This window comes from Cyclopterus lumpus, chromosome 8 (assembly GCF_009769545.1).
Source record: "Cyclopterus lumpus isolate fCycLum1 chromosome 8, fCycLum1.pri, whole genome shotgun sequence".
Lineage (NCBI taxonomy): Eukaryota > Metazoa > Chordata > Actinopteri > Perciformes > Cyclopteridae > Cyclopterus > Cyclopterus lumpus.
Window position 1 is genome coordinate 8,926,228 of NC_046973.1, and position 27,211 is coordinate 8,953,438.

Genomic DNA, 27,211 nt, shown 5'->3' on the forward strand with positions numbered 1-27,211 from the left:
TTAAAAACACAGTGTAGTGGATGGCCTTCAAAAGAAATGATTGCTTTTAACTTGGCCCTTGTCCTCTTTTGTATAGTGACCTCTAGTGATACCGGGGGAAGGCCCATCACTGAGCCAGCCTTTTTGATCATTTTATTGATCCTGTTTTTATCATCCGCAGTAATGCAGCCGCCCCAGCAGAGAACAGCATAGAAGAGGACACTAGCTAAAATCCCCTGATAAAAAACATGAAGAAGCTTTCTGCTGATGTCAAAGGATCTAAGCTTCCTCTCAGCATCAGTGTTCTTTTTCCAAGTTCAATTTACTGTCCAGATGGACCCCAAGATATTTATATGACTGTACAATTTCTGTCTGCTGACCTGCAATTATCACTGGGGAGACCTGCTCCTTCTTCCTTCTAAAATCAATAACTAGCTCTTTGGTCTTTCCAACATTTAGTTTTAAAAAGTTTTCATTACACCAGCTGACAAAGGATTCAACCTCCCATTTATAGGCCAGGTCATTGCCTCGGGTAAGTAAACCAACCAGAGCAGTGTCATCTGAGAACTTTTGGATGTTACAGGACAAATGGCTCTGCCTGTAGTCAGCTGTATAAAGTGCAAATAAAAAGGGGGCTAAAACTGTTCCCTGTGGTGCTCCAGTTTTAGTTAAAATAGTGTCAGAAAGTTTTTTATCAAGCCTAAGAAATATGTATTCATTACATTTTGTATGTTGTTTTTGATGAGCGAGTTAATCTGTCGGTCTCAGAGCAAGTGAAAGATGTACAACACTCAACATGTTGGCATCTGTACACTAACAACAGCTTAACACATGTTGAGGTTCCTGTTGTGTCAAACTGTCTCTCCTCCATCAGAAGCTGTTTATCAGGCTCTAATAATATTAGACATATTTAGTAATATTTCACGCTGCACAGCAGGTTCATACATGTGTGTTGGCAGGTTAATGTGACCCTAAACAAGTACATTACTTGTACTTGTAAAGCCTTATTGTAACATGTGAGTGTTCTGTAACTGATCCACCTGCAGAATCTGAGAAAGGACAGTGTTCATGCTGCAGGGCGCACATTTCATTTCTATATTTTGGATTTAAAAAAAGTTGATGACCCAGATTGTTCACAATGTTCCTGTGATTTCAATTCAATTCAATTCAGTTTATTTTGTATAGCCCAATATCACAAATTACAAATTTGTCTCAGAGGGCTTTACAATCTGTACACATACAACATCCCTGTCCCAGGACCTCACATCGGATCAGGAAAAACTCCCAGGTAAACTTCACAGGGAAAAAAGGGAAGAAACCTTCAGGAGAGCAACAGAGGAGGATCCCTCTCCCCGGATGGACAGAAGCAATAGATGTCATGTGTTCAGAATGAACAGCATTTACAAAGTTACATAAACACATTACATGAATATGACAATGTATGAATGGAACTCCAATCCATGAAACAGAAGGAGGTAGAGAGGAGGGGGGGCGGGGCGCATCAGCAGGGCCAACGAGGGAGGCCGGTTCACCAGGCATCAGACACCTCCAGGTCCAATGGACCCTATGAGACGTGAAGTCACAAAGACTCCGGGGAGGAAGCAGAGTTAATAAGGTGCAATGGAGAAATGTAAATTCATCCATAAGGAGAGAGAGAAGAGGAGATAGGTGCTCAGTGTATCCTAAAACATCCCCAGCAGCCTATAAGCCTATAGCAGCATATCAAGGGGCTCGACCAGGGCAAACCTGATTCAGCCCTAACTATAGGCACTATCAAACAGGAAAGTCTTAAGTCTATTCTTGAATGAGGTGACCGTGTCTGCCTCCCGGACTGAATGTGGAAGCTGGTTCCATAAAAGAGGAGCTCCCATCCTACTTTTTAGGACTCTAGGAACCACAAGTAGCCCCACATTTAGTGAGCGCAGCTCTCTAGAGGGGCAATATGGTACTACAAGCTCCTTAAGATATGATGGTGCATCACCAATCAAGGCTTTGTAGGTGAGGAGAAGAATTTTAAATGTGATTCTTGATTTTACAGGGAGCCAGTGCAGAGCAGCTAATACAGGAGTCATGTGATCTCTTTTGTTAGTTTTTGTGAGTACACGAGCTGCAGCATTCTGGATCAACTGGAGGGATTTAAGAGACTTATTAGAGCAGCCTGATAATAAGGAGTTGCAGTAATCTAGTCTGGAAGTAACAAACGCGTGAACCAGCTTTTCTGCATCTTTTTGAGACAAGATGTGCCTGATTTTTTAAATGTTACGTAGATGAAAAAATGCAATCCTTGAGATTTGCTTAACGTGGGAGTTAAAGGACAAGTCTCGGTCAAAGATAACGCCTAGATTATTTACAGTGGTGTTGGATGCCAGGGAATGCCATCTACAGAAACCACATCACCAGATAATTGATGCCCAGTAAAATAACTTCAGTTTTGTCTGAGTTTAACATCAGGAAGTTGCAGGTCATCCATGTTTTTATGTCTTTAAGACATTCTTGAATTTTAGCGAGCTGGTTGGTCTCCTCTGGTTTGATCGATAGATATAATTGAGTATTGTCTGCATAGCAATGAAAGTTTCTGCAGTGTTTCCTGATAATATTGCCCAAAGGAAGCATATATAAGTTAAATAAAATTGGTCCAAGCACAGAACCTTGTGGAACTCTGTGATTAACGTTGGTGGTCATTGAGGATTCATTGTTTACAAATACAAATTGAGATCGATCTGATAAATAGGATTTAAACCAACTTAGTGCGGTACCTGAAATGCCAATCGACTGATCCAGTCTCTGTAATAGGATGTCATGATCAATGGTGTCGAACGCAGCACTAAGGTCTAATAATACCAGTACGGAGATGAGTCCTTTATCTGATGCAATTAGGAGGTCATTTGTAATTTTCACCAGTGCTGTCTCTGTGCTGTGGTGTTTTCTAAATCCTGACTGAAACTCCTCAAATAAACTATTCTGATGTAGAAAGTCACACAACTGATTTGCGACTACTTTCTCAAGGATCTTAGAGAGGAAGGGAAGGTTAGAGATCGGTCTGTAGTTAGCCAACACCTCTGGATTAAGAGTGGGCTTTTTCAGGAGAGGTTTAATTACAGCTACTTTGAAGGAATGTGGTACATGCCCTGTTAGCAAAGACACATTAACAATATCCAACTGAGAGGTGCCAATTAAAGGCAACACGTCTTTAAGCAGCCTCGTTGGGATGGGGTCTAAGAGACAGGTAGACAGTTTAGAAGTAGAAACCGTTGAGGACAATTGGTCTAGGTTAATGGGAGAAAAGCTATCCAAATATACACCAGGGCATACAGCCGTTTCCAAGGCCACTCCTATTGATGACAGATCGGCAGTAGTTGAGAGCAAGAGATCATCAATCTTGCCTCTAATAGTTAAAATCTTGTCATTGAAGAAGTTCATGAAGTCATTACTACTGAGGTCTATAGGAATACACGGCTCCACAGAGCTGTGACTCTCTGTCAGCCTGGCTACAGTGCTAAAGAGAACCCTGGGGTTGTTCTTATTTTTCTTTATTACTGATGAGTAATAGGCTGCTCTGGCCTTTTTATATGTTTTAAGGCTGTCTCGCCAAACTAAGCGTGATTCTTCCAGATTGGTGGAACGCCATATGCTTTCGAGCTTTTGTGAAGTTTGCTTTAGGTCGCGGGTCTGAGATTTAACACCTGGTATAGACTATATAAGTGCCAATATGTAGTGCCCTGTTGTTCATTTTGATTTGACCACTAGGTGTCACCAAAGTGATATTTTATTTTTAAAACTCCACACGCAGCAATTTTTTTAAATAATTTTTTTGAGGATGATCTTGATCCTTTCTAGACTAAATATAACTTCTCTTAGCCAAAAAAGTAAATAAACCATAAAAATGTACTTAATGACAAATAAAAAAACATTACAAACTAGCCACGAAATGAATGCATAACAAACAGTGCATTCATTACTGAACACATATTACCATACCGTACTGTAAAACTTAGCATAAAACAAAATCCCTTACATTTCCTTAAAGCCAAAAGCACAATACTTTTAAACAATAAGTAGAACAATGTTTCAACAATAAGGATAACTCAAACGTATGTATTTAAGAACATCTTCTTGTATCTAGTGGAAACCACTTGAGCGTGGCAACTATTGTGAAATGAAAAAAGAGCAAGTAAAAAAAGAGCAATCATCAAATCTACAGAGACTTTTATTGATGACATTGAGAGGAAAATCATCTATTGGATTTTTACACCATATTTATATACAGTCTGTTGTATTTATACTGTGTTCTGTGTCCTGTTTAAGAGCAGGACTGATTCCTACCGGTGGAATGCGTTGGTCTTATTTATTAATTCAATTCTGATTGTGATATTATTAAATAACCCAGAATATGATTCTGGTTTCTCTAGAACACTGGACTAAATTTATTAGGCTCAATGTTTCGGGGGAATTTAAATGGCATAACTCATCAAACCCAACGCTCTGAATAGAAATGACTTTTCAAAAGTAACTATTGTGAAATGACAAGTAAAATAAGAGCAGTCATCAAATCTACAGAGACTTTTATTGATGACATTGAGAGGAAAAACATCTATTGGATTTTTACAGTTTCAGCAGTCGAGTATTTGAGTTGAAGTGATATCTTAATTCAAAGCAATGTCTGGAGTGATACAGGAAACACCAAAGTTAACAATCTGTATAATATGAAAGAAATTCAGTCTTCTTTTTTGATCAAATTTCTGGTGAGATGTGAAATCATTGATTTATCTATCAAGTATCATGGTGGCTCATGACCTCAGTATTTATAATCCTCATAATAATATAATAATCTACATCCTGAGGGTTTAAGACTGGAGGAGTAGTGCATCAGAGTTCTGGTGTCAAGGATTCAGGGGGCCTCATCCTGTAAAACTACCACCGCTCAGCTATTGTTGTTCCTTTTTGTGACACTGATGGAGCATTATGCTTTTGTTAAACATTGCTATGGAATGTTATTTTGATGGGTTAACAAAAGTAAGGGATTTAATTCAATTCAGTTTATTTTATACAGCCCAAAATCACAAATTACGAATTTGCCTCAGAGGGCTTTAATATCTGTACACATACGACATCCCTGTCCCAGGACCTCACATCGGATCAGGAAAAACTCCTGACACTACTGTCACAGTAAATGTGTTTGTCCCCCTTCTTTGCTGTGTTGTAGAATCGGTGGTATTGAAGTAGAGCATAAAACCAGCGGGTTCCAAAGGTTAGACACTGAGGCCTGTTATCAACATAGGCGGGAACAAGGAAGCCTGCCAGCTATACACAGCAGCATTCTGCTCACCAAAGCTAAGTTAGCCACTTCATTTATTGATGACATCACATATTCATATTCAGCTTTCCCTACGTAACATGTCGGCTGCTGCAACAAGTTTAAGTGGCTAGAATCATCAGAACGCTCCCACCTAACCAGAAACCTAATATAGAATAATTTAGTACGGTAACAGGTCACAGCAGAAACCTGGTAGCCTGATCCAAACACAGTTAAGAAGCTGCTCCTGCTTCATGACACTACCTCACAGGTATTCCTTTGTTTATTCTAGTGATTGTATTTTGCTTCTTACTGTACTCAAATCAAAGTTTAACAAACTATGTGGATTCGACTATTTGACTCCACACATACACGACATACATCAAGGAACAAGTGCCATGTAAAATGCTTGGTGGTGGTATCCATTCGAAACCGGCTGCACCGCATACCCATGTGGCAGGACTTGGAGCTGGATGTCAACATTCCAGTGGTTTCTTTATCACCACTACCACTTAAGCAGGAGTGGGGATGTCGAGGGATTGTAACAATGGTTCTAAGAGGTGGGACATACAACCTTCTCTCCTTGTAAGTGTATAGCCCTACAGGATCATTGTTTAGTGTACACTCAGCTGATAGCTCAACACTGCTAGTAAAAGATTTAAGTTTACAATATAGTTTACTAATCTCTCCCATTCGCAAATCCCAGCAAGCGTGGCAACCATTGAAAACCCTTGTACGACACTACGTGGTGGTAAAGTTGGCAGTCAATGCTGCAACTGACAAAAACATATTGCTATAGTCAAGCATACTGTCGGGAACCAAAAGCAGAGAACGACCATGTCGGCGTGAGCCTATATCAGCACAATGTGTGCGGCCGCCGACTTTCACACCACATCGATGAGCAGTTTTTTGCCAGATCCCCTGGAATGTAGGCAGATAGTCCGTAGGGTAATACAAGTAGTCAACGGCGTCACTAGGTCTTGTGTAAGAATGTGTCCCAAATTTGTCACTGAAGGAGACACAAGCTGCAACTTGTCCTTACCTGCCCTAGGGACCATCACAATACTAATGCTTTGTGTTGAGACTGCTCATAAGCTGCAATACTATTACATACAATGGGAACAATCCAAACATGCATATACAGGAGATATACAATATGTCCACACCCGTACATTGGCGAGCATGGACGCCTGGCCAATCCTAGCACTAGAATGCAACGCAGGGCGGGTCTTGCCAAGACCAGCAGTGGGATTCACAAGAGCGCGTCATTTCCAGCTCGGACCAGGTGTCCCGATCACATGTGTGAGTACATCAACTAATAAATGAATTTAACAAATACAAGTGAATTTTAAAAATCTATTTAGTATGCTATTACTGTCTATTGGTGGAGGTTTTCACAATGAATCGCTATCCAAATATACGTTTTACAGCTCCTGGGCTACTATTGTACACGTAAGCGACATAATGTGTGTGTAAATACTGTCACCAAGGCTGTGTGCTGATTGGTGTAGCCCAGTAGATTAAAGACCTTGATTCGCAAAGGTTGCAGTGACCAAACGGGTGGGGTTGGTGCAGTCTGTCTGGGTCAGAGAAGGCGGCTCGGTGTGGAAGGATGTCCTGGTGAGACCTCCCCACCGCTGGCCGACCCTCACTGGGAGCACCGTGACCGTCTCTAGGTCAGGTTTCAGAAAGGCCGCCTTGAAATCACCATTTATATCTTTACAACCAATGTCATGTGCACTGAATGTGTTGTTCCTTCTGTACACATGAAATCTATACAAAATGAATTGAATTGAATGAGTTTATGAATAAATTGATTTGAAGAACACAAAGCATTGCACTGAAGTGTTTCACTTTAAATTGTAGCCTACAACATTTCCTTCATGACCTCTGATCCCACGAGGTCATGCCACCATAGTCTGACAAAACACGGGAAACACGGGTGTAGCATGTTAGAATTTTAGCAGAGCAGTGTCACATTTCGTTAATAACTAGGCCACTAAAAGTTATTTTGTCATCCTCTTGGTGGTATTTACTTTGATTTGCTAAAAACATAAATCGTCTCCTATGACTGAATTCAGTTCACTTGTGTAAATAGTAAATAAACTGTACTTGTTTAGGGCTTCTCTAGTCTTCCGACCACTCAAAGCACTTTAACACTACATGTCATAATTCACATTCATTCATACACTGATGACAGGGGCTACCATGCAATGTGCCAGCTGACCATCAGGACTCTAACCTGCACAGCCATTCACACAGCCTACGGAAGCAATGGGGAGTCAATGAGTCAACAGGAGGCTTTCTATCAACATTGTATTAGTTGGATAGTTCAAATAAGTTTATTTGAGTTCAGTAAGGAGAAAGATATGACCCCATAACTAGTAGCAAACATTTTGAAGGTTAAATGTCGATTGTTATTGTATAATTCACTCTTTCAACTAGAGGAATCCAATCCCACTGATGTAAGATATTGTCGGATAATGACACTCAATGTATACAAACACATCTGATTACTGCATCGAAGATAGGAGAAGCCCTTTATAAGAGCACATTAAATACATACAAAATCACAACAAATCAGTTTAGTCCAACAACGCAGTCATCACAGGTACATTAGAAACAGTCACAGATATGAACTGACAATATCTCTGATGTCTCTGGATCTCACACAGACTGAATTGACCCTGCTAAACCGATTCAAACATAACATTTATTAGGAAATTACATTGAAATAAAGCTGTACTCAGCAACACATTGTCTGAATACCATTGTCTATTATTCATAATTTCTCATTAAACACATCAACATCAAGAGTTGAGCATGAAGTGGAGCTGAAGACAGTGTGGGGCAGGCCGTATCATGTCTGTGGGGAGAAGGAAGTACACGCCCTCATTAGTGTGGTCAGACACTTCTGTTGGTGCTATTGTTTGAACAAGGCTCGTCTTTTAGTGAGCAGAGAACGGGTTAATGATTTATCCGTGATAAGACTCTTAACTGCTCCAGCAGGAAGTCCTTTTAGTTCTGCATTTAAACCGCATCAAAGAAGGAAAATGAAAAACAAGAGCTTTCTATGAGTCTACTATTAAGAAATATTGTATTCAAATCATTTATGCGTTTGGAACCGTAACACCATGGACTCCCTTTGTGTCCATAAACCCAAAACATTTGATATATATATATATATATATATATATATATATATATATATATATACATAAATGCTTCTGAACATTCACTTGCATCGGTATAAAATACATATTAATAATAAAAGCTTTTATTGGAAAAAAATGTAGCTTTATTTCTATAATATTGTGTTGAGACCATGAGTTGCCAATGCAAACATGTTTTTTTTTAATGATCAAAGTGAACTTTTAGAAAGAATCGGGACATTGTAATGTTACTGGGAATTTGGGTTTGAATGACCTGAGGAACATTTTACATTCTCCAAATACAACCAAATGACACAGGTAAAGTCAACATATTATTTCATTCAAATGATATTCCTAGCAGTGTGAGGGGGCTGTTGAAACAGCCTTTTAATCATCACTAAGGGAAATATGATTTACATATATAATTGCACAGTTCTAATACATAAAAACGAAACAAACGGTTAAACAATGATAATAGAAAATACAGATTTCCTTCATTGGATCATTTGACCTGAGTACTTTTAACATCCTGGCTGGTGTTACATGTGTAGAACATGAAAAGTTACCGTGAAGTCTCTGGGATTATGAGTCGTTCTATGTTCTCTATGTCCAAAGTCTAAATGGAAGAGATAACATATAGGGATATACTATAACAATATGTAATAACACACACACAGTCTGACATATAGATACTTTACAGGTGGTGTTGTGTGAAGGCCTCACCTGTCCACTTACACTATGTCGGGGAGGTCTCTGTCGTTGTGTGCGGCATTTCTACGTCACAGCCTGCAGCTCGTGGGACAGTACTGTGCGGGGTATCCCCCTGTGGGTTCATCGTTGCCATGGAAACGGCAACCTGCTCGGCTTGCGGGGCCACCGGCGGCCCCCCGGCTGCCCTCTGCGTACCGGTCGCGCGCGATGGTGCTCCGTTCCTCCGGAACGAGGTCCTGATGCCGCTGGACACACGGCTGGAGAGGCGCCTCACCGCGCCGCTCCACCCGCCCTGGTCCTTCTTCAGTAGCCCGACGTCATCCTCCAGCTCCGCCGGGGGGACCTCGATGTTCCCGGAGTACCAGAACACCCACCAGATGAGGCTGAGGAAGATCACGATGGCTCCCGCGTAGATGAGCAGATCGTAGAAGAACACGCTCACAAACACCCCGGTAAGAAGCACGAGCAGCCCCACAATGTCAAAGGCTACCGCGAGCCAGAAACAGCACACGCAGCGACCCAGGCCCCGGTACACCGGATCCATGTCAGCATACAGGAGGCCTGCGGGAGCCTTTGTGCCCTGGCATTGAGTTTCCGAGCGCGGTAAGGTGAGTCAGGTGAGGCGCTCAGCCCTGCTCAGGACAGGTAGTCACCACCAGGTGGGCGTGGTGTCCAAGGGGGAGGGGCTCAGCCCTGCTCAGGACAGGTAGTCACCACCAGGTGGGCGTGGTGTCCAAGGGAGAGCCCTACCTGGCCGGTGAGGGCTTTGTTCACCAGTGATAACAGCTGCTGTTTATTTAGCTCATTACAACAACAAGACCATTCAAAGTGCGCCACATGAAACCATTGAAGGCATCAACACATAATGCAAAAGTTAAGAAGATATCAAAACAATTAAGAACATTCATTTAAACATTAAAACAGTCATTACACATTCAAACATTAAGCTAAAACAAATGCAATAAGAAACAGATCAGAATCAGAACCTTTTATTGCCAAGTTTGTTTTCACATACAAGGAATTTGTCATGGTGGGGGGTGCAACAATATAATAACATTAACAACAATCAACACAGTGCAAGAAATACGAATATAAAGACACGTCAGAGCAATGACTCCAGAGCCAGAGCTCAATGCGCTCATGAAAGAATATACACATGCATATGGATATACACACTGTTACCACATTATGGTACATTGTATCAATACATGAACACAGACTAAGGATCAAATAACCATCTTATTTTTATTTCATACATTGTATATATTTGTATATTTTGTTGGTCCTCTAATCGGAATATCTGCGGTTAGATCTCGTCCAGTTATAAATGATCTTTTATTATGGACAATCAGCATTAATGATGCAGGTTAAAGGCTGTTTGGTATCGAGCGTATGCAGTGGCAGGTGTCAAAAATCCCAAAGACAACATTTACACATTTGTGGTTATGTTTGCATCAGTGTCTTGTTGAGTATTTCCTGTTGTGTTTGCATTCTGCTCACAGACAGATGGATGTGCTGCAGGTCAGATCAGGTCAGATCCGCTGGTCTGTGTGTTCGTGGGGGTGTTTGGGACGTCTGCACTGGCGGCCATGTTGATCTGAGAATAATCAGAGATGGATATGTCCAGTAGTGTTTCTCTGCCTCAGTAATCCGGTTCTAAAGGATTTACAGAGCCCACCAGCAGCCACAGCGGCTTATGTAGAAGATGACAAATTAATAAATAAAGGAAAGCGACAGCCAACGAGGATACAATGAGACAGATGGGCTGCAGAAAATGACCCGCATGGGACGGCCTGTGTGACAGATTGGTTAAATGAAAGAGAAAATGAACACAGGAGATATGAGTTTTCCCCCCAGAAGGTCTACAAACAGGGTTCTCAACCTTTGGTGACTTAAGGTCCACTTCTGATTGTTAAAAATGTCCAGGGACCACCTTCCCAAATAATAAAAAATAAAAACAACATAAAAAGGAGCAAAAATAAACTGTAAACATGTGTTACGTGTTATAATAAATATTCTGCCGACACTCACATCCATGCCCTGGCCAGCTAGTCTACAACCTCACTTTAAGACCTGCATGGTCTTCATATGGAGAGGTCCTCGTTTACACACCCTGCACAACAGTACGAGTGTTTAACACATCAAAGGTTATTAGCTCCTTTAAAGTGGGTTTATTGCGTGTTTCCGCCCATTTGGTCAAAAGCAGTTACACTATACCTAAAGGTGCATTGGCTAGTTTGGGTTGCAGACCTCTGGTCCACTGGCTAAACCGTACCGGTTGTCATTGATTTAAGTTAACCGTGTTCCTGGTTGTGTTCCTGTGGTACATGTAAGAGGTGCACATGGCTCTTGAATCTATTCTATTGTCAAAACAAATAAAGATAAGAGTAAGAGTAGTAGTCTGAACTGTTTTTCCCAGTTTGACAGTAAAGAGTGACAAGGGTTGCAGTAACACAGGGCTGTGACATCACAAGTACAACGACTGAAAAGACTTGTCACTCTGGTCTCACTATGAATCACACAAACAATAACGGCTTTGAGACACCAGTTCCTGACTTGTTAAGATGCAATGGTGTAAGTAAATCAGCTTCAGCTTCCAGGGTGACTGCAAACAAACAAAAGGCTCATTCTATTTCTATTCTATAGGCCGAGAGACTAATTCATTAATGATGTCCTGGAAAACTCTTTTCAGATAAATGTGAGGATGAAGTATTCCTTTTTTAAAAACAGAGCTTCTCAGCACATTGAAAGTTGACATTTAGGAGACACAAGAGTCCTTCATGTTGGGACACACTGTTGACACAATAGAACAGAACAGTCAGCTAAATAAAGACTAAGGAACAAATCTAAATACTTATTTTGTAAAATGTTTTTCATGCTTGATGACCTCAGTATTTCTAAAATGCTACGGACCCAGACTGATTAGCTCGATGTCAGACTGCATGATGAATGAGGCCAAATGGTTAAGAACGCTTTCTGAAGCTGAGACATCCCGACTGTTCTCCCATAGGGGTCAAGCTCCAAAACAACTAGATCCTACACTCCCACAAAGTGTGACCTCATCACTTTGTGCTTTCAAAGCAGATGGTTACTGGTTCCCAGAGTTCCCCATCAGTGGTGTCTGTGCTCCACCTGGTCCCCCTTGCCATGGTGGACCTCAGTGAGTAGCTAGTGCTCCAGGCTCTGTTTGAGCACGGGGATCCAGACCAGGCCGGTGACCAGGAACATCAGACCCACAGAGAGGAACAGAGGCCCCAGCAGGTAGGGGACATTGCCCACCTGGGTGAAGGAGAGCAGGGACAAGGCGGTGCCCGATACGAACAGCAGCGTACCAACACTGATGGCCACGATGGGCTTAAAGTAGAGGAGCCAGCAGGATGGAACCAGACCGCCCTGACAGCAAGGCCACTTCCTGTCTAGGAGAAGGTTGAGAGGTGTGGCGGCTTCAGTATCCTCTCCATCCATGGTTGTTATGGGGACTGATGTGGAGAGTATGGTCACACTGGGGGACACTGCAGAGACTAGATGGTCACAGGTCAGAAAGTCCAATACTACACACCGCATTCTGGCATTATTGTACATTTGGATTATTGTCCACAAATCCCATGAAAAGATTACACCAATACTCTCTGATGTCCCTGCCCTCTTTGTGTCACAGTCCGGAACCCATCGGTTGCTACTGAAGATGTCAGTGTTTGCACTTGTAGCTCAGGTGTTGGTAATGGAATAAATAATGCCTGAATTCCATTTAGCTGCCTCAGTTTCAGGGCATGTTCATGTGGTCACGACTTGCTGGTCCACGTGATTAGAACAGCCGTTGTTAATGTTATGTGAGCACCTTCTTCCACACGTCGCTAGTCAGAAGATCTGTAAAGCTCTAGAAGAAAGAGGTCAGCTGTCTCAGGCTCTCATTACGTGTGATTGCTGGTTTATGATCTTTTCATGGGATTTGTGGTAAATAATAACAATATAGAATAATGGCAGGTATAGTATAATAAAAAACCCTGACATTTTATTAGTTTTCAATTCCAAAAACATGCGAGAAGCCTGAGCTTCAGCGTAGAAACCAGACGCAGATTCAGCTGGAACAACAACATCTTCTCAGTCGGACAGTTGAATAGATCCATCGTGAGGATTCATGTGAAGCATCATATCATCAGCTACATCAGATATAGACAAGTATGAAATGACAGAAATGTTCATCTTACCTAAAGCCCATCTGTCTCCCTGCTGGACCACCGCTGCCCAACTGCCCCCACATCCAGGCTCACAGCATCACCGTAAACCTACTGCACTGCTCAGTGCACGAGGATTAGTGACTCTCATAAAACCAGGAAAATAAAACCATCATGAAAATGTGTGCATCCTTTAAGTTAAAGTAGCAATAAAACAATCTAGACATATTTAGTAAAAAGCTGCATTGAAAATCCTACTTCAAATGATCAAAAGTAAAAATACTTTAATCTTGAACGTGTCGCACCAAATGAGCAGTTTTCAAATGTTACGTTTTTTTTGTTCAATCTTAACTGCAAAAGTACTGTAATTAATAATTGAGCAGCCAGACAAATTAGGTTGAGTAATACATTCATTATTTCCATCTGAAATGCAATAAAGTATATGATGGCTAACTCAGGTACCTTAACGAAAATATAACTTCAGCAATTTCAAGAACACAGATGTAGAACAAAGTCATAATAAAGTTATGAAAAAAAAAAAAAAAAGAAACCGGCACAACTGGCCAACAAAGAGAAAACACACAAAAGAAAGAGAAGTCATTGTTTTGAGAAAAAAGGTATTTTACTGAAACCGGATTTCTAAAAATGGGTATGTACTGTAATTTGACCACTACACCATTTGAGCTAAACCTAATGGAAAGAAATACATAATATACAACAGTGCTATAATAATAATAATAATAAACAACAGCTGATGGTTTCCCTTGCTCAGTGCTACCAGTCAGCAGTTACATGTTATGTGGAATGTTGCTCAGCTTTATGCCATAACAATACTGATCTAGTTCATGGCTTGTACATGTGGGTTACATTGTACAAACCAGCGTCAGTGCCCTCTGGTGGACAAACCACTTCATAGTGAAGCAGCTGATTCAACAGATCAGGTCAACTCACTGAACAATCTGCTTTGAAATACTGTTAATAACTATTCTATAAAAGCAATCTTCAAACAGTATTCTACCAAAACAATCATTCACCAACATATGGCATAACAATGTTTAAATCGGTGTATTGTGAACTCTGTAAAACCACAACTGTAGCATGAATGGAATATTATAGCAGCCACTGGACTGTGCTCTGAAAATGAAAACACTTTGTTGTCCCAATTTATCATTTTATTGTCATAGTTGTTTGCTATAATAACAGTTGAACACGCTCAAGCACACTGCCAGAACGCCACGAGAAACCAAAAACTGGGTCAAAGAAAAGGGAGAAATGTACACCCAAGATAAACATTTTGGTTTCAACTGGTTAAGTTCTTCAAACCATTTCTTTTGCAATTTACGTCTGAAAATCATCCTTTATAATCCAAGCAGGATCCTGGTCCACATCCGTTTACAGATATAAATTCCTCCATTTGTCATTGATGAAAGCAAGAAAAAGATAGAAGAAAAAACCCTCATGTAATGCTGAGCAGACCAGAGTAGGGAGGTGGTGGAGGAGGGCTAACCCAGAATGGCATAGCTGAGCTCTCAATATGAGAAAGCTGACTCGTGTGGACTTCATCTTGTGTCATTTGCTTAAAAACGGGTTCTTTTTCACATGAGTTCTTTTCTGAAGCTGGTCTTCAGCACGCAGAAGGGGGGCGTGACAGGGAGGCGTCGTCGCAGCCGCCAACTATGTGGCCGGGTTATGACCGAGCTCCGCCCATTCCTTCTCACTAGGACTCAGGCAGCTGTCCTCTTCAGTCCCGCTCAGCGACCAGCTTCAGCACCTTGCCGATGGCGATGGTCTTACCTGAGACACAAACAGAACTGTCACATTTGGGTCTCAGCCTCAAATCCCTTTGAAACTCATCACATTCACAAGTAACTATTAGACGAAAATAATTCCAACTCAAACATATCCAAATCACTTTCTGGTGGCTGAGACGGCAGACCATAATGTTCACAGCCTGTAGCTCCATGAGGCCGAGACGAGTGCATTGATATCACGGTATAGATCCACAGGATATATAGCTCTGGTATGGCTTCATTTGAACCCATGACAAATCTAAAAGTTATTCCCTTACTAGTTATTGTCATGTTTAGTAATTATTTATGTGCCGGCCACAGCATATTTACACTATAACTATTGAGCATCCTGTGCGCAAAACACAAATCTAAATAAGCTAAACTCTGTATTTGTTTTTTGTAGACATACATTTATTTATAAAAAATACATATTTGTGTGAGCATTATAAATATATTACTTTTGTATATGTGGATTTTGTTTACATTTATATATGGTGACTATTTTTGTTAATTGAAAATAAGTGTGAAGAAAGACACTAAATCCCTAAATACATTTGTGAACCCTTCTGTAGGCAATCATTAATATTGAACATGTTCTAATAATGACAGCAATATAATGATTAAAGCTAAAACAATTACTCCATTCATGGACAAGACATAAATGATGATTCCCTGATATTTGAGGTCATTTATGTTCTTGCAATGTTTCTGAATGGCGGTCCAACAACAAGATATTCAGAGACATCACACTGGGCGCATAGTTTCTCCCCAGTCTTTCTTTCACCATTCAGACTAAATGTTTAATCTAAAACACAATTCATCAATGAATTGATCATTAAAGCTACCTTCGTCCCGTAAGGTGAACCGTCCCATCTGAGGAAAGTCTTTAAAGGTCTCGAGGCAAATGGTTCCTGCCGTGCGCAGACGGGCGATGCAGACCTGGTCTTGTTTGACGAATCGTGGCCGTGTCTTACTCTTGTCTCCGGTCTTCTTGTCTACCAGACAGATTAAGGCCTGCCGACGGAAGAAATCAAGATCAGCACGTCCACAGGTGTCACTTATCCACCTCTAAAACTAAATCATTATTCCAATCACTGGTGGGACACTGTCTTTCTGTAACAGGGGAACAGTTAGGTTAGCATTAGCTCTTACTGTAATTTGCACTTCTTCAATGCAGGTGTGAATGTGAAGGACTGCGTTGTAACCTGGACAGATGATGGATTTGTGTTCGATGATGACGATCTGAGAGGAAAAGAATGACAGTGGTTCTGAGCAGGTACAAAAACAGACATTGTGTCACTTTAATTAACACTCCCACTACTCTGGTCCCACTGGTGCGTTTGCACAAAAGGCATCCAGACAGTGGTAATGGGGGAGGGATGGACCACAACATGAGCAGCTTGCTGTATTCCTCCAATCAGGAAATGATCCCTCAGTAGTTTCCCACCCATTAACACTGTCCCATACGTTGGTTGGAACACCTGGACCAGGTGCACTGCTGCTGAGCGACAGTCAGCTGTGGCTCTGGGATTGTGGCATGGAGCCACTGGGCGACACTGACCTGGGCGTCGAATGTGCGCCCGGAGTGGCAGAGGTTCTCAGCATTACACAGGATGAAGCCCGGCAGGATCTCCTCTTCCTCAATACCCTTGAGCCGCAGCTTGAGGTTTTCACCCGGCTGGGCATCATCCGTCTCCACATCGTCTGACAGGAGACTCAACAACTCCACCACATGCTGCATGAGGACCGGTAGACAAACATGGAGGGGGAAGACAAAGAACAATATTTTAAAAACTAGGGCAAACTTGACAAAACTACATTGACAAAAACACAACATGCTACATTGTATTTAGTAGTGTTGTGGATGGACTCAGGTTCTAGTTGTGACATTTTAGTGCCAAGTATTGAATTCTACATATTGTATTATAAATATGCATGGTTCAGATCTGGAGCCCGGTGACGAAGAGCCGAGTCTCATGGTGCAATGTCACTCGTACTTTTTGCTTGCTCGTTTTTTTCCATCCTTTTGGTTCCAGCTGGTGGAAGAAAGGGCTTGTGGGATATCTTACCCGGTTTGGCATCATGACCAGCTGCTGTGCTTTAAAGATGCAGCCCGACTCCAGTTTGCCCAGAATCACAGTGCCCATGTCCTGATGAGACAGATGGATGGTGTGTTACAGCAGGGTAGAGAAGCAATCCAGATTTAACATCAGAAATCATGAACCAGCAGCAAAAGCTTAAACATTAACAGTGTAAACCTCTTTCATGCAATTGGGTCAAAATTTAGTGTTTAAGTTCCCATGTGTAAACCTTTGGGATGCAGACTTCCACATTGCACATACAGAAAGCAGCTGTCTGATAACAACCTTTCATGAGCTTCCTTGTAAATGTATGAATCAAGCAGGGGGTTAAACATCTTATTCCCCTACCACTATATTAGGGTGGCGGCCTGCCCCCCTGAAATCTCCCTCCGCCGCCCTGATCACAACAGAAGTAATGTACGGTTCCCTTTCCTAAAGAATAGGTCTTTGTTCTTTTATTAAACTAAACATATGTTATTGATCGTATCTAGATAGATACTTTTTTTTAATCCCCAAGGGGAAATTTGGTGAGAGAAGTAACACAACGGCATGTCACTTCTGTCTCTACGTGGTCGCGTTAACACTTCTCCTCGGGGTCTCGGTATCGCGTGCGGCGGAGTTCCGCCCCGATGCGCGCACATATAGGTGAGCGCATTCTCACCAGCCGGCAGAGAGCAAAGAATATGTTGCGTGAAAAGCAAACCGATATGTGTTTTTGAAACGCTCCCAAGGTGGTGAAAACGGGACAAGTAGAACTCGGAGTAGCTCTCTGCTCCGGGTTCAAGTGCAGAAACGAGCCAAAGTGCTGCTGTATAATAATACTGTCAGAACTGTGCTCACATTATGAGGAGTTTGGTGTCATGTACCCAACAATGAGCCTGCTGGCCTCCATTGCCCTGACAGTCCCGGTCAGCTGTGTAAACCTCTCTACCATGAACAGGGTAAAACATACTTTTCACAATGGGATTTGGTGCTATCAGCTATCACTTTTAAAGCCTAACAGTTCATGTATTTGCAGGTCAAGATAAACATCTGCAACAGGCTGCGAGGAGACCATCTTGCAGTCTGTCTGTGGATCTCAATAAATGGGTCAGACGTTTCTGACTTCCCATATCGAGAGGCTCTGGAAATGTTCTTTCAAAAGCCCCAAAAAATACACTGCAGTGACAAAATGTGCACACTTTGTGGTTGTCATTAAAATAAATGAACACCATGTTCCCTTTAAGTGTTGTGTCGGTGCCACCCCCTGAAGCTGTAAATCTAGGGGTAACAGTGCTTACCTTGTATTTGTCTACGATGGGCAATCTGACAGGGCCATCACTTGATCTTTTGAAATTTGGCAAACTGTCCAAGTGTGAAATGAATGGTAACCCTCTGAAATCACATCAACAGGACAGCAGTTAGCAGACATGGATGAACCATCTACACAGTAACCATGGAGACCGCAGAGAGGTGATGAGGAAGTTGAAGGACGTACGAGTACCAGGAGCACATGTCAGTGGGCTCCTTCAGGTTGGCTCCTGTCAGTCCGGAGCACGGCATGAAGTAAATGTCTTTCTTCGGGTTGAAGCCCACCTTCTTCAAAAATGGCACGAGTTTCTCCTTACACTCTTCATACCTGAGGGTTCAACCACAGGAAGGATGAATAATACAGCAGCAGCCCTTTCATGTGTATAGAGGACATACCTGAATCCTAAGCATCAGTGTTAACATCGTATGGACACTTGCATACATAAAAGGAGACAAAATATTAGAACACCTCTCAATGAAATGCAAAACCACTACCAACAGAGAATACTTTAAATGATGTTAAAAACACAGGGTTTTGGACGACATACAAATTGATTTGTAATTCAGTTTGAGCAGAGTAACATCTGGTATATTTACTTATTTATATTCTACAGATGTTTGATCACTTTGATCTACCCACCTCTCCAGGCTCCAGTTGACTGTTGGGTCATCCATTTTATTCACCAGAACTATCAGGTGCTTGACGCCAGCTGTTTTGGCCAACATGGCGTGCTCTCGCGTCTGTCCGCCCTTTTCAAAACCAGTTTCAAACTCGCCTTTCCTGGCAGAGATCACCTGGGAGGCCACACAGTCAGTCAGTGGTTTTGTCTACAAGTGCTACAGAAAAACAGGAGGGATTCCTTGCAAAAATGATATAGCTATAGCTGCATGTGTTTTCAATGGCTGGGAGATGCATGGGAACCCTGCTGGAGCGGGGGCTTTATGTTTAAACATCTTGACCTTCTGGCAATAAAAATAAAAAATAATGTGTTTCAACTATTGAAAGCACATTTTTTATGGTTTAATTTCGTCTCCATGGTGGGGAGAAGTTATGTAGATGCACATTTTTGGGCTGTACCCCTCTTTGAAGATTCGTTCATAACATTCACAATCCAATTCTAGAATAATCAAATGCTGCACTTCAGCTTGACAGACATTGAAAGCATCACTCCAAAACACCAATAGAAGCTTTAAATGGAACAAAAAAAACGACATTCAGTAAATTCAGCCCTCGCTGAATAAAATTAGTTTCCAAAACTACTGGGCCTCCAAAGCCTACTAGTGAAGTTGTGATCTGATGTTCCACAATGCTAATTCTTTGAACTCACCAAAACAGCCAGGTCTGCTTGTGATGCACCTCCGATCATGTTGGGCACAAAGCTTTTGTGGCCTGGAGCGTCCAAGATGGTAAAGTGCTTTTTGTCTGTCTCAAAGTAAGCTCGGCCCACCTCCACCGTCTTGCCTTTGTCCCTCTCCTCTTGGTTGGTGTCTAAAGCCCAAGACAGATACCTGGGGGACACAATTCATTTTCTAGGCATGATTGTTACAATGAAATCTGAGATGGTTTCTCAGGGTTGCATTTACACCATTACTGATATATCTATCAAATACACGTTGATGATTTAAGCAAATACTGGCCAACCTAATTAAAAACAGCCACACATGGCTCCTGACTATATTAACAAAGAGTCAAATTGCACAACTATTTCCAGTTGGCCATCACATTTGAATTGAGTCAGCAGAGAGCAGCTTTCCATGTTCTAGATTCACAGCGGTGTTCCCACTCACCAGGTTTCCCGGTTCTTTTCCTTGGCTTCTCTCTCGTACTTCTCTAAGGTTCTTTTGTCTACCATGCCTGTTAGATACCTATGAAGGAGGATGGAACAACATAAATGTACAAAGCCTGATGTGGGGAATGCCATTTCAATCATCACAAGAAAGGTAATGAGAGACTGCAACTCACATGATTTGTCCGCCAATAGTGGATTTTCCAGCATCTGGAAAAGAACACAGACTTGGTTTAGAACAGACCAAACAGTGATATTACATATCGTTGCCATCCAAAATCCCAGGGTTTTAAATAATTCAACTCCGCAGGGTCAAAGTTGGTATTGCATTTTCACATTATTAGCTAAAATTGAGTTTTTGACCATAAAATGCCACGCTACTGGTTTGTTGCGGTCACATGGTATTTGAATTGAGTGTTTTAATAACCACTATAGATAAAAGGTAAACGGATAACATTTGGAATCAACAGTTTACGCAAACTTCAGGACGGTTGAAATTATTTCTGGTGATGCTTTTAGGAAAAAGGTTAGTCTTGCTGTTGATTATAGTAAACGTAAAAGAGTAAATATTAATGAGTAAAAATCATAAATCTGCTGCCCTTGCTGTTAATTTGATCATTCAATAAATGGCAATAGACACAAAGACAGGTGTTTCCACTGACCTACGTGTCCGATGAACACGACATTGATGTGTTCTTTCTTGGGGGCATCTGGCTGCGTAGCTGGAACCTTGGGCGCTGGCGTTTCCTCTTCCTCCTCCATCATCTCCGGAGCCGTCTCCTCCGTAGTTGCTGCCATCGATGGTTCCCGGTCCCCACGAGGCCCGCCTCCCGGCTCCTTCTCATTTGGCTCGGCCTCTATTTGGTCCCACGGCTCCTCTGTGGTCAGCTCAGAGTCACCGTTTTCCACTGGAGCTGCACGGCCACAGACAGTCCACATCAACCAGGCCTTTACCTTTGACAAACTACTTAACAGGGTGACATATACAGAGAGCTCCTTTTTTTCACTTCTTCATTCACCACGACTTATTCAAGGAGGTGCATATCAATGATAAGCAGCATATTTAAGTGTTCATATGTTTAAGCTGTTTTTAATCACAAGAGACCTTGTTTATAGATCCTTGGCTGCTGCGATTATTCGCCATGATAGATGACGTTGACGATAAACAGGAGTCAACATCAATATTTTAAACAGCCGTGCGTTTTGTTGATGCAATACTGCAGCGGGAGCAGCAGGCTACCTGTTCATGTGTATGTGCTGCAGTGACATAACGCTGATTAAAAATGGGCCACTTTCCCATTAAGAAAACTTTTCGGCTACAATCTGCTTATTCTACGGAGAACGTTGGTGCCAGTGTATGTGTTCGTAGGCGTTGCTGGGACCTTATTTGAAAATTACATTTCTGCCATTATTATAAGTACATAAAAACATCAGACAATGTTTGAATAACTGTTGTATATCTCATAATACATGCAAGTTACAAGAAACAGGGACTATTAGGGCTTCAACAACTAATCCATTTAATTTGGTAATTTGGGTCTACGTTATGATGAACACAATTGTGGGGCGGTAAGCCAATGCTGTGGCTTTTGTAGCTTACGTGATGAATTACAAGAAATGCCATCTCTGGAGTAAACATTTGAAAAAAGGCAGAAGTAGGAACTAATGCCACAGCGGAGAGGAGCAGAGGCTAACACGCCATGACACACTCCAATATTAAAACAACCTTAACAGACAGAAATAGTTTTCTTTAAATGAAACTTCTTGCTGCAGTACTGACTGAAATAATAATACTGCCTAATTTTTCATTTGGTGTTTATCATTTTGGAGTAGCCAGTTTAAATATATCATCAAGTATTTCTCATGCAATTTTAACCCAATCAAGAACAGATTCATGAATTATGTTTCACTCAATGCATCTGTCAGCCTTCACATAGCAATTACATGGAAGCAGACCGCATGAGCAGCGATAGCCACCATATGAAGAAATGTGTAGCAGCATCAACCGTGAACGAGAGAAGAAGCCACCAACTGTAGTCTATTCCAAAGACTGGTCTTAGCAGTTTGGACGTCGCCGCCTAAGATTTTACAAGTTTCCTTTGTTGACAGTTTCCATGTTTTTCATTCCTGTTCATCTGGTTCTTTGTCAGTTGAATCAATTTGCACATTAGTTTGTGCTGCTGACTGGCAGTGGGTGAAACATCAACTGAATGTGCTTTGCCATTGTTTCTAAAAGACTTGATTTGATCATTATATTACTGGGCTCTCTAAGAAGGCGGTGTGCTTGGATGGACACAAAAGTGCCATTTCTTAAAGATGATATCAATGTTTTCACTTTGCATCGATGATATCAGATTGTTGTTGCACTTCTACTTCCTATAGGAACATCTTGGACTCTATTAGCTGACTGTGTGCACAAAGTATTCACAAACTGCATTTAAAAAGGACATGAACAATGTTCATGTTTTGATCAGATCATAAGAAAAGAGCTATTGGGATGTAATAGTTTGCCTTTCTGTATGTTTGGCTGGAGATGTACTATCAAAGACGACAAAAAGAGGGCAAGCAGTTCAGTTAGTAAGAATACACCTATTCTTTTAGAATCTTCCAACCACTCAAAGCGCTTTAACACTGTAATCATTCACCCATTCATACACTGCTGACAGGGGCTACCATCCAAGGTGCCACCTGCCCATCAGAACTAACCAACATTTATATCCATCCATCTGTGTGTCCGCTCTAGTCACCTGGTTAGAAATGCGCCTGGTGTCATATGCGATGAAGTCAGGTCGAAGGATAGTCATGGTTTGGCATCGTTTATACCATTAGTATCTTAACATGCATTTTGTTGCACTCCCTCATATGTCTCACTCTGAAACACACAACCAGCGAGCGACAAACACTTAACCTTCCTCTCTGTAACATTAGTTGTCTCAAAAAGGCAACCATAAGTTATTACCGAACAAAATACCCACACCAAAATTGTTGGCGTTTAGCCTTAAAAAAAAAAACCAAAACAGTCACTACCATCAAAAACTGCCAATCAAAGCTTTGAATGCAAAAAATAAAGATATTAGATTCAGCCCCATCTGATGGCCAATCCAGTCAACCATGAGAAAAACGGTCTGACTGCTGAACCCAAACGCTATTTCGAAAAGAGGTGGTAGTAAAGAACACAACAGGGTTTATGTGATACATGTAGGGACACCCCTCACAAACATTCACCGTGTTATCCATCCAATTGCTGCAAATAACTTAGACCTGCTTCACCCAAACCGTCAGTCAGACATACCAGTCTCTGCTCAATCTAACGAGCAGGATTTACTCTTCTGGGTCAGTGAATGTAAGAAGTTAAACAAGAATTGGCTATATTATGAATGCACTACACAAGATTATAATGTACAGCCAGGCGGCTAAAAAGTGAAGTCAATGCTTGAGCTTACATTTTTTCTAAATGCTGTCAGGGGGCAGCTCTTTGGGTTGTATAGAATTCAATGAGAAAATGACTACTTATCTCTTAATTTATTCCCTCAGTAAACATTGTAAACATGAGTTTATGGTCTCAATCTCTAGTTTCAAGTCTTCTGCAATACAGCATGATGTTCATTTAGTAAATGATGGTCCATTTAGAGTCAAACAGACCATAAAGCAGGGTATTCTTTAGGGCGGGGCTACAAGGTGATCGCCATTGTCCGGTCTGGGTATGTACATGTTTTCTTCTAAAAACCTTTAAATCTTTCCTTGTGCTTTCTGTTCATGAAAGTTAATTGTGACAAGTTAGTTGTTGAAAAAATTCTAATCCAGCGTTTAGTTGTAAAAATGATACAATGAGCACCTATCTCCTCTTCTCTCTACTTATGGATGAATTTACATCTCTCCATTGCACCTTATTAACTCTGCTTCCTCCCCGGAGTCGTTGTGACTTCACGTCTCATAGGGTCCATTGGACCTGGAGGTGTCTGATGCCTGTGAGCCGGCCTCCCGCGTTGGCCCTGCTTTTGCACCCTGCCCCCCCCCCCCCCCCCCCTCCTCTCTACCTCCTTCTGTTTCATGGATTGGAGTTCCATTCATACATTGTCATATTCATGTAATGTGTTTATGTAACTTTGTAAATGCTGTTCATTCTGTACACATGACATCTATTGCTTCTATCCATCCGGGGAGAGGGATCCTCCTCTGTTGCTCTCCTGAAGGTTTCTTCCCTTTTTTCCCTGTCAAAGGTTATTTTTGGGGAGTTTTTCCTGATTCGATGTGAGGTCCTGGGACAGGGATGTCGTATGTGTACAGATTGTAAAGCCCTCTGAGGCAAATTTGTAATTTGTGATATTGGGCTATACAAAATAAACTGAATTGAAAAACAATATGGCAACAGCCATTAAAACAGCAGTTCACAAACTAGTGTGGTTCTTGCGACAGATCTAAATAACATTCAATCAGTTCACATTTCAAATGATTTTGAATAGTGGACTCACTGCATGATTCTCTAAAACATTTCTGAACATTAAGTGGCGTTATCTCCCACTGAAATATGGCCATGTCTGTTTTAAGTGATAAGTAAACACTGATGTCACAGCCTGGGTCAAAACAAAAGACTAACTGATCCTTATCTACAACTAAACTCACTTTTCAGTTAGTTTGTGGTCAAACACTTTGAACTCTTGTTAGTAATCTGCAAAAGGCACCCTGTGGCAGATGTAGACTGCTAAAAGACTACAGAATGTAGGAATTTATCTTTTAGGCAAATAGGACATCAGCAATTAGGTCTCTGAAACTCATGATGAAAGAGCCACTAAAGGCTTTGTCACTCCAATCCGTTGTTCATTGTAGGCCTGCACATGTCAGGACAATGAGGCGAGCAGTAGCAGCATGTATGTGACACAATGTACAGAGGAAAATGTAACACACAAACACATACCGGCACTTTCTGACGCCTCCATGGTGGATATCTTTTCAACAGCAACTAAAATAGAAACAACGGTTAGGTTAATGTTTTAAGTTCATTTGAAAGGAGCCTGACCTCTTCCTCCTTCCGTTTCATGGATAGTGGAAATCTGGATCATGGTCCATGCCTAATAATTATTCATACATTTCTGTCATATTCATTGAATGTGTTTATGTAACTCTGTTTGTTCTGTACACATGACATCTACTGCTTCCATCCATCCGGGAGAGGGATCCTCCTCTGTTGCTCTCTCTTTCTTCACTTTTTTACCCTGTGAAAGGTTATTTTTGGAGAGTTTTTCCTGATCCGATGTGAGGTCCTGGGACAGGGATGTTGTATGTGTACAGATTGTAAAGTCCTCTGTAGCAAATCTGTTATTTGTGATTCTGGGCTATACAAAATAAACAGAATTCAATTCAACCCGTTAAATTTGGAGGACTACAGTTTTTCATGTCAAGCACCTCCACATGTTGGAGCACAAACTTCCATTTGGTAATATTGTCCATGTGTAGTGTCTGAGACAACAGTAGAAGGATCTGAAATTACTGACACTGAAAATAAGTAATAGCCAAATACAAACGTTTGCCGACGAGGACTGCTGTTTAATGACATCATTCAGTCTGGTCCAGGTCTCCACACGGTTTCCAGTGACACGTTTTGTTTCACTGCTGACCAGCAATGCGTCAGAACATCCACGTCATACTAACCACTTACATTCCCCACAAAACTATTTCCAACGAGGAGCTTAGCTTGAAGTTAGGCTTTTTTACAATAACATTGGTGTTTGCCATAAGGACCTCTTGCTCCCTATTTAACCCTAGTTTTAAAAAGGCATCGACTTCCCACTGAGCGTCTCACCACACCAGCTAACCAACATGCTAGCTAGCTGGTTAGGTGTAACAAGCTAATGCCGGCTGGGTTGATGACTTTCAGACAGTTATCAACACGCCATGAGGCCGCTCTCCAGTCCAACGCCCGAGCAGCATTAACGGGTTGTAGTTAAAAGTTCCAGTACGAGGCACACCACCTCAATGACTGGGACGCCAAACACCCTGCAGCTAACTAGTTAGCTAGTTTGTAGCGCTTCAAGGAACGCGTGTCAGTACGGCGGCTAGCAAGCTAGTAACTAGCCAGCCCGGGCTCCTGCTAGCAGCTAGCTAGCTAGCTAAAGTAGCTCCAAAACGTGAGCAGGAACTTACCAACAGAATCCTCACTTTCCGAATGTGCGTTCCCGGTAAAAGTCGGAACAAACTCAGCGGCGTTCACATTGGGCACAAAGGGTTTGGCGTTCACATTTAGGGACAGGAGCGCGGAATCAAGTTGTCCGTCGATTGTGGCCTCCACATCGTCCTCTTGTTCCCATGAATCAGGGGCAGTGTCTCTCGGGTCCATCGTGGGTCTTGTATTTTCACTTTTGTGAGATTTCGGCAACGCAATTCTTGGTCTCCGTAAGTGTCCGCCTGAACCCCGATGTTAAGGTCGCCCCGTGGAGTCAGTCAGAGCGTCCCAACTCGAAGTGGAACGTTTGCTCTCCGATTCAGGTGAACTAAAGCAGCCGGTTTCTAACGGTAAGAAGCCAGAGAGGATATTCGACTCAGCACTCCCAGAGACAGTCCGCGTGAGCTAAGGCAGTTGACGTAACACATGCGGTGAGCTCTGGGATATGAAGTCATATTCAAAAGCGGGAAAGGTTGAATTGAAAGAGTCCCGAGGGCAAGAAAACTACATTCTCCAAAGGCCAGTTAAAGTCAGTTACGACATGTTTCTGACCTTTTCAACTGCAGATTCGATTCATTTTATTGGCGCAAATGGAGATGGACTTTTATATTACCCAGTAATACAACATACTTGACGCTCTAATATAATGTGCATTGATTTGTTTGGAAAGATCATTCCATTTTAAATTTAAAAAATAACCTCCTACATAGACTATGATTAGCCACATCCCTCATATAAATTTGTTGAGCTGATTTACTGATTGTAACGTTATAAATTAAAACATGTACCTTTA

General features: G+C 41.7%; 3 protein-coding genes across 6 annotated transcripts; all 3 read right to left on the reverse strand.

Moving 5' to 3' along the window:
* Positions 1 to 7,603: 7,603 nt before the first annotated feature.
* On the reverse strand, positions 7,604 to 9,738 carry si:dkeyp-72e1.6 (transmembrane protein 238). Of its 4 annotated transcripts, none has more exons than XR_004609866.1 (3): positions 9,160 to 9,738; positions 8,991 to 9,040; positions 7,604 to 8,138 (listed from the first exon to the last, which is right to left on the reverse strand). XR_004609866.1 is itself a non-coding variant. In XM_034539741.1 (2 exons), the coding sequence occupies exon 1, from the start codon at positions 9,677 to 9,679 to the stop codon at positions 9,161 to 9,163; it is 519 nt and encodes a 172-aa protein (XP_034395632.1). In that variant the 5' UTR covers positions 9,680 to 9,738; the 3' UTR covers positions 7,604 to 8,138; position 9,160. The 4 variants fall into 4 exon arrangements, 2 of the variants coding, with proteins under 2 accessions (XP_034395632.1, XP_034395631.1); XR_004609865.1 differs by having other exon boundaries at positions 9,148 to 9,738; XM_034539741.1 differs by lacking the exon at positions 8,991 to 9,040.
* Positions 9,739 to 12,303: 2,565 nt separating this feature from the next.
* Positions 12,304 to 12,699, reverse strand: LOC117734756 (phosphoinositide-interacting protein-like). Its single transcript, XM_034539019.1, has one exon. It carries the CDS (start codon positions 12,697 to 12,699, stop codon positions 12,304 to 12,306), a length of 396 nt encoding a protein of 131 aa, XP_034394910.1.
* A 1,223-nt stretch (positions 12,700 to 13,922) lies between these two features.
* On the reverse strand, positions 13,923 to 26,991 carry gspt1l (G1 to S phase transition 1, like). Its single transcript, XM_034538803.1, has 14 exons — positions 26,400 to 26,991; positions 25,174 to 25,218; positions 20,921 to 21,172; positions 20,435 to 20,468; positions 20,260 to 20,337; positions 19,800 to 19,980; positions 19,112 to 19,266; positions 18,659 to 18,799; positions 18,462 to 18,555; positions 17,170 to 17,250; positions 16,662 to 16,835; positions 16,253 to 16,342; positions 15,946 to 16,114; positions 13,923 to 15,104 (listed from the first exon to the last, which is right to left on the reverse strand). The coding sequence occupies exons 1-14, from the start codon at positions 26,590 to 26,592 to the stop codon at positions 15,052 to 15,054; spliced, it is 1,740 nt and encodes a 579-aa protein (XP_034394694.1). The 5' UTR covers positions 26,593 to 26,991; the 3' UTR covers positions 13,923 to 15,051.
* Between the last annotated feature and the right edge of the window lie 220 nt (positions 26,992 to 27,211).

Coding starts and splice junctions, on each gene's coding strand:
- si:dkeyp-72e1.6 (XM_034539741.1), bottom strand. CDS start 9,679: ATGGATCCGGTGTACCGGGGCCTGGGTCGCTGCGTGTGCTGTTTCTGG.
- LOC117734756 (XM_034539019.1), bottom strand. CDS start 12,699: ATGCGGTGTGTAGTATTGGACTTTCTGACCTGTGACCATCTAGTCTCT.
- gspt1l (XM_034538803.1), bottom strand. CDS start 26,592: ATGGACCCGAGAGACACTGCCCCTGATTCATGGGAACAAGAGGACGAT. Junction 25,219..26,399: donor GGAAAGTGAGGATTCTGTTG/GTAAGTTCCTGC, acceptor TTTCTATTTTAG/TTGCTGTTGAAAAGATATCC. Junction 16,343..16,661: donor GGCGCACATTCGACGCCCAG/GTCAGTGTCGCC, acceptor TTTTCCTCTCAG/ATCGTCATCATCGAACACAA.